The following is a 13695-nucleotide window of genomic DNA, read 5'->3' as shown; positions in this document are numbered from 1 at the left end:
AGTTACCACAAAAATAACTCTTTAGATACCACTTTCAACTTAATTAAAAAAGTATATGCAAATCATATTTAAAGAATAATGCCAACCCTTATGGAAACAAATGTTACTTTAATATAATAATAGATCCTTTAACATAAATACCACCCCCCATCTTAATCTCACACACATACTATTCATTTTAATTTCTTGAGTGCCTCTCAGTCACAGTTGGAAATATAGGCAGCCTTTATCTTTTTACATTTTTCTTTGTTATAATTTTGGTATCTAATTTCTTTCAGAGGTCGTTTAAATGTATTGGCCAACGTCTGTCGTAAACCATTGGAACAGATTATATGTCAATTTGACTCTAAGCTGGAACCATCAGACGAGGGATCTGGAGACGTCAAGTACCATCTCGGTATGTCTCATGAACGCTTGAACCGAGTGACAAACAAAAATATCAAGCTGTCGGTGGTAGCCAACCCCTCTCATCTGGAAGCAGTGAATCCAGTCGTACAGGGAAAGACAAAAGCAGAACAATTTTATCAAGGTGATACAGATGGCAAAAGGGTACGTGTTTTCTTTTCTTATACATGGGCAATGACAGGGAGTCTTTATTACTTCCGTTTCTCTATCCACTGTTTAATTTCTCGTGAAGTATTTAGGTTTTGGAAAGATAATTCAATGAAAGAATGTTATTTATATATAAAAAGAAAATCGGGTTTATAATAAAAAAATTTGGGGTAATTTAGATAGGACCTCAGAAGGTGCTGAACAAGTTTTATGATTTTTCTTTTTCTTTTTTGCAAGTGCTTGCCAAGTTTTTTCAATAGAAAAATATCTATTATGAAGAAAGTTCAATGAAAAATTAATTGAAAAATGAAAACAATGTTCTTTGTTGTGACGTACAGAATAAAATGAATGTTTATTGGACAATGTTTACAAAACTTTCAGAAAATTCAAATCCAGAAGAAACAAAAACTGTTATTGTAAGATAAATTTCATGAATAAATATATTTATTTTTTGAATAATAAATAAAAAAAAGTCTACTATCGATTATTTGTGAGATTTAAATTTCAACGTTTTGTAAAATGTCTCATCAATTTTAGCATAAACCTAATAGCAAACAAAAAATGTATATTTTTGATTTTTTTTGTTTGAGTTTTTTGTTTAAATCAAGATAATTATTTGGGGATTTATATGATAAACCAATAATAGCAAATAAACATTTTCTTAAATGATGTTAGCTATTATGATTTCATTTACTTAGCGTTTCATTCCCTTGTGATATTTTACTGAAACTGCCTGGAAAATTATGATTGTATGGTTCTTAAGTAGTTTAAATACTACTATATATATATATATATATATATATATATATATATACACACACACACACATCAGGTTTACAATGAAACTCATGAGACATTTTACAAAATGCTGAAATTTAAATCCCACAAATATTTGATACATTTTGTTTTTTAAATCAGATTTTGAAAGTTATATTTAATTATAGTTACATTTATCATTAAGTCAGTAAATTAGTAATTAAATCAAATTGTTATATAACAGTAACTAATTTTGTGGATGATTTAATCTTTTTTAATACATTGGTAACTAACTGGATTTGCCAGCTCGTTATTGTTTTGCAAAGTTTACTGCAGAATACTTGAAACATTAATATAAACTTTCATTCATAACTTTATTATAAACGCAAAACAAAATCTGTCTCTTTCATATAGACAGATAAACATTAATATTTTCATAATTTTTAAACAAATTTATCTTTTAAAGATGATTATAAAGAAAGAAATCAATTTGCATTTTTACTTGTGATTTAGAAATAGATTGTTGAAAACCAAATCGGTCCCTTTAAAGAAAGGAATATTTGAACACAAATTTTAAATGTTTGTCCAGGAAAAAAATAAAGAAACAGAACTATTGATTTAAAATAAAAAAAACAAAAAAAAAACAAGGTCGATAGTCATTAGTCGCATGGTCTCATGTAATGAATGAATGTGTGAATGTAGGATTGACATGAAATTCTTAAAGATAAACTAAAATGACCGAAAAATGGACTGAAATGATTAAAATAAATAAAAAGTAAATGACTTAGAATGACTTTAATAAACTTTAGGATGAATTGAATGACCTTAAGAATGACTTGAATGCTTAAAAAATAACTGGAATCCTTCAAAAACAACTTGAATGATCTGGAGAATTACTTGAATAGCTTTGACACTGACTGGTTGTAAAGCTGGTGATCATTTTACATTAAATTAATACAGAAAACTGATCCCCCACTTTATATCACAAAGTTACAAACATAAGTATAGCATGTAGTAAGAACAGATACTACACTTTGATCTTTATATTTAATTTATTTCATTTAAAGAAAAAATTACAATTAAAAAAATTCCAATATAAAATTTAAAAAATTAAAAAAGTAAAATCTCCTAAAAACACTTTGATTTTGGCCAAAAGGCCAAGAAAAGCTTAAAAAGCTAAGAACAGCATCTATTAACAATAGACCTTTGATCTTAACCAAAAAGGAAGGCCAAGCACAAAAGTGTTACGGACGGACCGACTTATAGAGTTGCTTGCACGCGACTACAAATAGTTAATGAATGAAATTTTTTTTTTTTTTTTTTTTTTTTTTTTTCAATATCGCATATCTGCAACAGGATATTATGTAAATTTAAATTAACTAAAAAATAGGCCATTCCAACTTTACTGTATCCAATTTTTGCATTTATTTGTTTAGATGAATAACTTCCAAAAAATTTGTATCTTTTAATACATAAGGATTTGCTAGTAACTTAAAGGAATAAATTACTTTCTATTTGACGGTGTAAATTCTTACAAATTAACAATTTTGCAAGGCTTTCCTGTTAATGTGCAAGTTTTTATTTGATAAATGGAAAGCATTGCAGAAGTGGTCAGCAACAAATTTACTTTGCCATCCAGATCAACTTGTTCAACAGCAGCATGTTGCTGGCTTGCTCTATGGATCAGAACCTCATTGACAACTATGCTCAATTGACAGAAGTTGGCTGTCATATAGCATACAAGTGAGCATCATATGACCAGTTTCTACTGGGCCAATTATGTCAGAAATGAGCAGCTTCTAGCAACAATCGGGGTGACTTTGTAATCTGCACTAACCAAATGCTGGTCAGCAATGACAGTTTGAATAAAGAATTTAAAAAATTGCTAAAAAAGATGGGTAAATAAATGAGTTCAGTAGAATGTTGAAATAACCTGAATCTTCATAAAATTTCTCCTTCCTAGGTGATGAGTATTCTTCTTCATGGTGATGCAGCATTTGCTGGCCAGGGTGTAGTGTATGAAACGTTTCATTTGAGTGACCTTCCAGCCTACACGACTCACGGTGCCATCCACATTGTTGTAAACAATCAGGTATAGTTTTTTTCTCCCCTTTCTTCTATGCAATATGTTAATTTTTCAAATCCTTTCAATCCTTTTTATTAACTGTGTTAGACTTGGAAAATCATGTCTACAAATTATATTTAAAAAGGACTAAAGGGACTTCATGAGGAGTCTATAGTTGATTACCTACCATCTTTTTTAACATAAAAATACTTTTTTTTTTTTTTTTTTTTTTACATAGGCATCACCACTTATCAAGGCCAAAAGGCCAATCGAGGATAAGGGTTAAAGAGTGTACAGTAGAAATTGGACAATATAGTAATCGTTAGTAATGGAAATTAGGTAAATTTGTTAACTTATATGCAACGGCTTATCAAAAACTTGTTTACGTTAGACTTGAAGACAACCATATTGTAGTCAGCTGGAAAGCAGGAAAATGGAAGACAATTCCATAGGCGTGCAGTTCTAAGAAAGAAGCTTTGCTCAAGGAATCTACATTTAGGTTTAGGCACAGATATAGACTGGGGAAAATTAGTGATAATGTTTTCTGCTAGACAGGTGTCCCTTGTGAAAGTTTGGTGAAGGGGGACCATAGATTGGAGCTCAGCCGAGCTCTTGCCATGAAAATAATGATGAAGCAAACTCGCAAAATCTTTTCTGTGAGATAGAGGTTGCAGGGAAGAGAAAAAGACATCTCCTACGAGGCTACGAAGTCTATTTTGAACTCTATCAAGGCAGGATAAGTCCTTTCTAGCAGCTCCTGCCCAAATGTGGCAACAGTACTCCATCCTTGGATGTACCTGGCTCTTATATAGATAGAGAATTGCATCAGCAGTGAGATATCTACTGGATTGATAGAAGGATCCCACCATTTTTCCAGCGGTCTTGGCAACGGATTTAATGTATGTGTTCAATTTAAGATCAGGAGTAAAAGTCAAGCCCAGAAGCTTGTCAAAACATGAGGCCTCCCCAAGACGAGAGCCATTCATTTCAATTGATGCCAGATGGGGATCAGAGCATTGTTGATGTAAAGATAAAAGCTTGGTTTTAGATACATTAAAAGTAACAAGCCACCTCTTTCCACATTGAACCACTTGCTCAAGATCAGAGGAGAGAGAATCAGAGAGAACTTGGTGATTTATGGTCTTAGATGTGCTACCATAGACAGTAGTATTATCAGCATAAATGTCTATGAATGATGTAAGGATGTGATTTGGAAGATTATTAATGTAGATCAGGAAGAGAGTTGGGCCCAGGATGGACCCCTGAGGGACTCCAGCATTAATACTGAGAACTTCTGATTTCTGCCCATCAACCACTACTCTGAACCTATCAGAGAGAAATGATTTAATGATTGAGAAGACATTTCCAGCTATGGTATAGCTGGAAATCTTGTGAAGTAAACTTTTATGCCATACTCTATCAAAGGCCTTTTATATGTCGAGCAATTGCCCTAGAAAGGTAGCCTCCATCGAGAGATTCGCTAATCCTATGAGATATAACTGTAAGCACATCTGCTGTAGATCTAGCAGAACGGAAACCATATTGTGTGTCACTAAGAAGGTTATTTTTTCTGAGATGGTTTATTACTTCTCTATTTAACATGGATTCCAGCAACTTACTCATGACGCACAGGAGACTTATTGGCCTTTACTGAGAGGGAGATGAGCAATCACCTGAATTCTTAAATACAAGGCATATTGATGAGGGTGATGGGAAGCAATTCTTAAGACAACGTTTAAACAGTTTTGTAAGGATGGGTGCTAGTTCTGGTTGAAGTCTTTTGAGTACTATAATTAGAATACCATCAGGGCCGGTTGCTTTACTGGTATCAAGGTTTTTGATTAGCTTGCCAACATCATGTACAGATATTTGTATATCACATAGCGTGTTTTCTGATACAGGAGGAAATATTGGAGGTTGACGGTCTTGGTCGCAAAGGGTAGAGTTGCTGCAAAGTTCTTGGTAAAGAGTTTGGCTTTCTCTGATGCTGACGAGATTACCTCAGGTCCATTGATGATAGTTGGGATAGAGCAAATGCTTCTGTTCAGGATTCTGTTTGCTATTTGCCAAAACTGGTGAGAACCAAGCCGCTGCTCAGCTACTTTGGACTTGACGGACTGAGCATACAACTCTTTTGCGTTCTTTATTACTTTTTTACAGTGATTGCTGGCAGTCCTGAAAGCGGTTTTAGTCTCAGTACATCTATTACGTTGGAAGCAATGGAAAAAGTGATTTCTGTGCGCCGTGGCAGCAGCACATTCTGGAGAGAACTACGGCTGGCTGTTAGGTTTTTGCTGGAATTTTTTCGAGGGTACCTACAATTAACCATTCCGTCAGGTCTGATACTATAGAGGACACATCCTTTTTAAACATGGAACGCAGAGGTAGATCGGATATAAATGTATGAAAGCTATTCTAGTCAGCCATAGAGTATCGATATACTGTACGATGGAGAGATACATCTGAGGACTAATATGTCATCGAGAGGCTCCACCAGAAGCTACTGCATGGTCCAGAATCCATTTACCAAATGGCAATACAGCAGCCCCAGTACATTGCACCTGCTGATAGGACAGCCTCCTTAGTGATTAATCGAAGGTTCGGGTCCCTGACTATCAGGTGGATAACGTCAGCCCAGATAAAACGTTTCATTTTTATCTTAACTGATACAACAGAATGGTCGGAAGATCCAAGTGGAGACTGAACGGAAGCTGAACACAGTTTGGGGCAAGTTGTAAGAAAAAGGTCTAGGAGACTTATATACTGGCCGTCAGTATCGGGCACACGGGTGGGTTTATGAACAATGAGTGAGGTCATAAGCAATGGAGAAACCATGACAGAACCTCCCCTCATCATTGGTCTTGTTTGAGTGAGTTTAACATTCCACATTGTGAACATTAAAGTCTCAACAGACATGAATATTAGCTGAAGGACAAGCAGATAGGACGTGGTCAATTTTCTCAAATATGCTTTTAAAGATAGTAACTCCACTGTTGTGGGGGCAATAGAGAGCAAATATAAATGCAGTATTTTGAGCAAGTGCAACCCGGAAGCACATATAGCGTAAGTTAGGATCTTCTCTGGAGGTGTCTCTACCACATGGAAAGCCATCTTTTATATAGGCACATATTCCATGCCTATGACAATCTTGGGGGTTATATTTGGAAGTTAAATTAGAGTATGCTTTAATTACGAATTCATCTAGGGAAATAGTCTGTCCAGTGTCACTTTCGCTTAGAAATAATATGTCTGATTTAGTCTCCTGTAATTGGGTTTCAACCTCTGGAAGGTTAGTTAGAGAAGGAGACATGGTACTGGGGGTCTACGTTAGAAGTTAGAGATTCGGGTTTAATCGTATATTTTTTATTGAAACTTTTCATGATGGAGTTTTGGGATTTGTGGACGAGGTCGACAGACTTGCTTGAAGTAGGGCAGAGAGGGAAAGTAAGAGAGAAATAGAAATGAAGAAATATTTTTTTTATTTTTAAAAAATTTTTTTTGTAGCACATGAAAAGGTAAAGTCGTAACAATTACCCACTAATATGGCATTGAAAGGCCCCACCAGAAGCTACTGCATGGTCCAGAATCCATTTACCAAATGGCAATACAGCAGCCCCAGTACTTTGCACCTGCTGATAGGACAGCCTCCTTAGTGGTTAATCCAAGGTTCGGGTCCCTGACTATCAGGTGGATAACGTCAGCCCAGATAAAACGTTTACCTCCAGCACCCTTACCAGTGACATGGCTACAAGGATAGACATAGAAACAGAAAATTTCCGACATCTCTGGCGGCTGTTCACGCAAAATACTGCCAACCTAGTATACAGCTTTTTCTTCTCCCTTTGTCAGAAAAATCACTCATTAAAATATGAGAACTGAGTGACAAATAAAGAAAAGCGAGAGTAACGTGAGCTGCCGATAATGCATCCACAATGCATTGTCTACTCTCCATTAAAAAAAAAATATCAAGTATTGTACTGAATAAAAATCCATTTGCCGTGTTTAAAGGAAGGTATGGTGAAAGATTCCCCTCTCACTAACTGAAAATGAATATAATTGCCTAATCTGTTTAGGCTATCAACTTGGAACATATAAACAACATTTATGGACAAAAAAAATCTATTATAAAAAAATAAAATGTAGCAGAATTAGCAGTAACCAAAATGAGAAATAGAGAGCTTACCTCGGATACGTCGCTTTTGGGATGAGCGGAAGAGAGAGTTCCAAGATGGCATCCATGGGCTTTTATTAGCGTTTACCCAATGTAATTATCGTTGAATCACATCTGCTCTTGTGCGATTATGCAAATACGTCGTTCCTGGCTGCTATAAAGGCAGGACACTGGAAAGGAGAGGGAGCGTTCTGCAGATTGTGTGTAGGTGATTCTGGCGAGTAGATTGTGCTTGTTACGACCCACGTGTCTGCGAGAAGCGAGTTTTTGTTCCGTCTGTTTTTAGTTGTATTTTTTTTGTTTGTTTTGCCTACTACATTTTTGTTTCATAAAACAATATATATTCCAAATGAACTTGCCAGATAGAATCAGCACATTTTTCCATGAGAAAACCATTTACACAATTAATAAGACAATGAAATGAAGATAAAGATTAAAAACTGAAATATATATAATATTAAGCATTTTTTGGTTAAATCTATTATTATACTGAAGTTGAGTTAGTCAACATTTGACTCCCTAATGCTTTTTTTTTACCATATATTTTAATTAAACAAAATACATACTAAAATATTCCTCTGTTTTGGAATTGAGTTATGTTTTCAAAAAGAACTTCCATTTAATTATTCTAATTCACTATAATTTGCAATTAAGTCATCAAGTGACTCATCTGTTACTAACTTCTATTTACTTTTCCTGATGCTACCAAATCAGACTGTCTGAAGGTATCAGCTGGACTTAAATGCACAAAACATATTTTTTCTTTCTCTGTACAAAACTCAATTATGTTCTGTAAAGCTAAAAACAATTTTTCTCTTACAAAACAACCAACTAAACACCATGAATAAGTATTTGAAGATATAAACAACTTTTGAGCATTAAAACTTTTTCTAAAATGATTGGATTTGGCATTAATAAGCTGAAAACAAAATAACCATATATATCTATTGCTTTTTATTATAGTGGAGGATTCTGAGGTGCCTGTGGTATTCTAAGTCCTTTTTTTTTTTTTTTTAATTTTCCTTTCATAGGTTCCTCTATATAAAGAAGTGAAAGGACATAAAAATGATACATTTTTTTCTTTTCAGATTGGTTTCACTACTGACCCTCGTGTATCCAGGTCATCTCCTTACCCAACTGACGTGGCCAGAGTGATAAACGCTCCTATCTTCCATGTGAATGCAGACTATCCTGATGCTGTAATATATGTATGCAAAGTTGCTTCTGAATGGAGACACAGGTTTAACAAGGATGTTGTTATTGACTTGGTAAGTAGTACAAAACAAATTTCTTTATTACATTTTTGACACATCCTGCATCTAACCATAAAATGCGTCTGGTGAGGAAGCTCCAATTTGGGAGCTCTGGATATGTCACTTCTTAGTTTATGTCACATTATTTTATCTATAGGTTAAACATAATCTGTCATTTACAGACTGTTGGCTAAAATCTACCTTTTACAGAATTCTATTTTTACATATATATCCTTAAAAAAAAAAAAAAAAAAAAAAAAAAGATATGATTTGGAAATTTTAAGTAGGATGACCCCCCCCCCCTCAGTGTGTTTGCGGTATTATGGTGAATGAGAACTTTTGCTAGGAATAACATAGACCAGCAAAGGTACAGTGACGAGGATGACCATAGACCCCTCCCCAATTTTTCTGGTTTTTGCTTGTCTTAGATTCTAAACAAACTGGAAAACAGTGGATGGTCTATTTTGAAAAGACTTATGAGTTTTACTGATCAAATCTTATGTTTTTTTTTTTTGTTCTTTCCTCACTTCTCACCCTGTCGGTGGGACATTAGAATACACTGGCTGCCCCCCACCTCCATCCCTACAGAGTAAAAATCCCTTAATGGGCCCACCTATTGACCGTGGGTGGCGACCCATAATGCCTAAGGACGGGATTCTGGTGGTTGAGCAGATCATGTTCAAGGTCCTATTAGGGCATGAGATGCAACACGCCACTTCGGCCTTTACTTTGGCTAAGACGGGCACATTAGACAATAAACTGATTTAGTAAGCAGTGGCTGAAGGGTCGATCAGCTTGCTGAAGAATAGATAAAACACAAATGGAATACTAACATCTTTTCCAGAAATGAGGCCATTAGAAAAGACAAATGAAACATGGGTGCTTGAGTCCATCAGCAGGATGAGTATACTTCTGTATCCTTTTAAAAAGCTGTATCCTTGTTGCGTTGGGGAGAATGCCCCCCCCCCCCCCCAATACTTCCCACACAGGGCTCCAAGGTGGGTGGGGAGTAGGAGAAATGAAAAATTCAAAATAAGTAAATGTCAAACAAAAAGCCTTAAAAAAGAAATCACTATGAAGTTTCACATAAATCCAGTTAAGATTTAGAAAAAGGAACGCCAAAACCAAAATCTGTATCAAAATCTTCCTTATTTTATATTTATTGAAGCAACTGAAGGAAAACCAATGACAAAAGTTCACATTTCAAAATAGAGAACATTTTTCAAGTATCAAACTTAAAATGGTCATGAAACTAAAAAACAGAACACTACTAGTGGAAGTAGAAAACCAAAAACATTATAGAAATCTACAAATAGATTTTTTTAACACCCAAAAGGTAAAAATCTCCTCCCATAAAACACTGAATACCAGTAAAGTAGTGATCAGAAGTTCAGAATTATCCCTGTGCTCCTTGGAAGAAATCAAAATTAACTTGAGAAATAAAAATGTTATCGATGTAAAAAGAATCCAAATTGAGATATGGTGAAACTATCAACAAAAGCTCCTACATCCTAACTTTTAATACCCATCAAATCCCAAGTAACATCAAAATAGAGTATGATAGTTCAGGACCTACCAGGTTGGCGGCTCTTTTGAACCCTGTCCAGAAGTGAAACAAGTAGCAGATGCACCAACCCAAATGTGACAACAGTACTCCATACCTGGGCGAATGGTGACCTTATAGAGGTACACGATACTTTCAGGCGTAAGTAGTTTTCTAACATGGTAGAGAGAGCCCCCCTTCTTTGCAGTAACTTAGGCAATGCTCTCAATGTATCTGTTCCAGTTCATGTTCTCTGTAAACGTTAGGCCAAGGAGTTTATAGGAAGTACTTTCGGGTAATGTGTTCTTGGTCATTGCTATTGGTGGTAGAGAAGGTTTATAGTAATTATTGAAGGAAACAAGCATAGTCTTGGCAGCATTGAATGTGACCATCCATTTTCGTCCCCATTCCACTACAGATTGGAGGTCATCCTCTAGCGTTTCTGCCATTTCCTTAGATATGTGTTCATTTGTTTTTCCCTTGTGCCGGTTATAGAGAGTGGTGCCATCAGCAAATATACTCATTTCAGAAACAATTTTATCAGGGAGGTCATTTATGAACATCAGGAATAATAAAGGTCCAAGGATAGACCCCTGAGGTACTCCCGCATTTATATAATTGTTTAGATGTATGACCGTCGAGGACAACTTTGATTTTTCTCTTACTTAAGAAGGATTTAATTACATTATGTATTCTTCCAGTGATATCATATGATCTAATTTTCCTTAGAAGACCATTGTGCCATACCCTGTCAAAAGCCTTAGATATATCAAGGGCTACCACTTTACTCTCCCCTGTTTTGTCCAGCGAACGGTATATACGTTCAGAGATTACAGTTAAGATATCTGCTGTGGAACAGGCTTGTCTAAATCCATGTTGTTTCTTGGTCAGGAGTATAACAGCTGTAAGGTGTTGGACTAGGGCTTGTTTAATTAAGGACTCAAATATTTTGGTCAAAAGCGGGAGAAGGCTAATGGGGTGATAATTTAATGGGTCAGTTCTTTCACAACAATTCTTGAAAACTGGTACCACAGAAGTGGTTTTCCAGCAGTCAGGAAAGCAAGATTCATTAAGGCATTTGTTATAAAGTTTGGAAAGAACTGGAGCAACCTCAGAGGAGCATTTTTTTTTTTTTTTTTTAATAGCACAGCCGGGATGAGATTGTGTCCCCATGCTTTTGAGGGGTCCAGGTTTTTATGATACCATGTATCTGAGAAGGGGTGATTTTCAGATCATCTAGTGTGGCATCTGTCTGCAAAGGAAAGTCAGAAAGGGAGTGGTGTGCCAGGTCCAATGTTGAGTTTGAGCCAAACTGACTGGCAAGCAGGTTATCCTTCTCGGTTGCCACGCAAACAACCTCATAATTGTTTGATAGTGAGGGAATCGTTGACTGCCCATTATTTACTACACTGTTGTAGATTTTCCAAAAATCACGGGTTCCTAATTTCTGTGCTTCAATGCGTTTTCTGGTGGTTTTGGTGTATTCTGTCTTAGCTGTCACTATTTCTCTTAGAATTACTTCTAGCTTCTATATACTTCTGTCTGTTTAAACTGGACTTATGTCGGTTGAATCTGTGGTACGCATGCTGCCTTTTAAAATTATTTTTTAAATATTAAGATATTATTAAGATTTTTTAGATACTAAAAATAAAATTGGAATATATGCATTCTTCTGAAATTACATTAATTGCCACTACAAGAGTTACATTGCTTTATCATAAAACTACCAGATGTTATCCATGTACTTTACAGATGTATTCAAAGTGAAATTCCAAAGTAAAAAGAATGCAGTGTATACCAATCCAACATGTGGAAAAAAATATTTAATCATGTTCGGTTGGCCAAATATGTGAGTCGAGGAATGCAAATATGAACTGAAAATGATTCAAAACCACTGAATGACAAAATAGACAGTGTAGTGGTGAACTAAAGCTGTTAACAGTTGACCAGTTTTGTATGTTACTGTGGATAACTTTATGTAAATAACTGACTTTTAAAACTTAATGGCATAGAGATAAATGAAAGTGACTTTTCCTGTTAATTATTGAGTTTTTGTACGGTGTAATCAACTTGACACTGGTTCCTGTTGAACCACCGAAGCAATGTTGAACCTGGTCACTATTAAATGGACGATTATTTGGGACTTCCAGGTGCTGTATGTGCTCTCCGCTTAGCATTGTTTCCAGTTGTCCTGAACTTCTTGCCACTGGACTTGAACAGTGCCGATTAAGGAGAGGTGTGATTGGGGGTTGTGCAACTCTTGCCTCACAATTACATGTGCAGCAGCCCATACTGGGTGTATCCTTTGTCTTTCGAGACTAAATGGCGGAATCAATCAAACTAAGTATTTTGATTTGTTATATCATTATTTATGTATCAAATTTTATTTTGAAAACTTGAATTTTGTCTGGAGAATGCCTTGAAAAGTTCTTGAAAGTGGACATGGAAAATCTGTATGAACCCTGGATTGGTAGGAGTTAGATGCAGACTTGTATCAAGCTGCATCTATGTATGTTTGAGGAATGACAAATACAGCTGTTAAACCAGTCAGATTTTTGCAAAGAACTTGCAAATGTTTCTCAGAATTGTCTGGTCTACATGAAGTTGTCACCATTGGTCATAGCTTGTCGTCAATCAGTGAGATTCAACAGTTGCATATGAAGGTAAGTGTTTGATCTAGAACACAAAAGAGTAGTGTTGAAGCAATATTGTCAGTTTTCTTCGATTGATTTGTAGTTTCAGCGCCTGATACATTTGTTTGCCACGGACACAGCAGGAGACGTCTTGGGGATGGCAGATCCTGATGACTCCTAGATTTTTGCCAAAGCTCTTTTGCCTAGATAGCTCTGAAATTACCATATTGCTACTGTCTCTACCACAATGAGGAAGGTTTGGAAATTAATGGAATGCTATTGCTGAACCACTTCGGAATCTATGAAGGAAAGAATAGGTTAAAGAGATGTATTTTTTATTTTTCAGGTATGTTATCGACGCAGTGGTCACAATGAAATTGATGAACCCATGTTTACACAACCCCTTATGTATAAAAAGATTGCAAAACAGCCGACTGTACTTGCATCATATGTGGAGAAACTCATCAAGGAAGGTGTTGTCACACAACAAGAGTATGAGGTAGGTAACATTGCAAAATATTGGAAATTCTTCTATTAAACTTTGTAACATTTTTCTTTTGAAAACTTTTTCTCTCTACACATTCTCAATCCTGTTACTTTACTCCTACCCTTATGTTTGCAAAAATGAAAGGGATATAGGTAAAAATGTGTATTTTCAGCAGCAAACTGTTTGACTTAGTTTTTTTTAACATTTACCAGCAAGAATGAAAATATTTTCTGGA

At 35.5% G+C, this 13695-nt stretch overlaps 1 protein-coding gene across 2 annotated transcripts in view; it reads left to right on the top strand.

The window, feature by feature from the left end:
• LOC145266636 (2-oxoglutarate dehydrogenase complex component E1-like) overlaps positions 1-13695 on the top strand; it is a 146565-nt gene that overhangs the window by 104719 nt on the left and 28151 nt on the right. For both annotated transcript variants that reach the window (XM_080122561.1, XM_080122560.1), the window contains exons 7-10: positions 279-549; positions 3272-3400; positions 8633-8812; positions 13320-13472. In XM_080122561.1, the coding sequence (XP_079978687.1) occupies positions 279-549; positions 3272-3400; positions 8633-8812; positions 13320-13472 (733 nt within the window). The remainder of the gene's footprint in view (positions 1-278; positions 550-3271; positions 3401-8632; positions 8813-13319; positions 13473-13695) is intronic.

The sequence above is a fragment of the Euprymna scolopes genome, chromosome 41 (assembly GCF_053919585.1).
Source record: "Euprymna scolopes isolate OS-2025 chromosome 41, ASM5391958v1, whole genome shotgun sequence".
NCBI classification, from domain to species: domain Eukaryota; kingdom Metazoa; phylum Mollusca; class Cephalopoda; order Sepiida; family Sepiolidae; genus Euprymna; species Euprymna scolopes.
The sequence above is the reverse complement of the archived record's forward strand: the minus strand, read 5'-3'. Positions and strand labels throughout refer to the sequence as shown.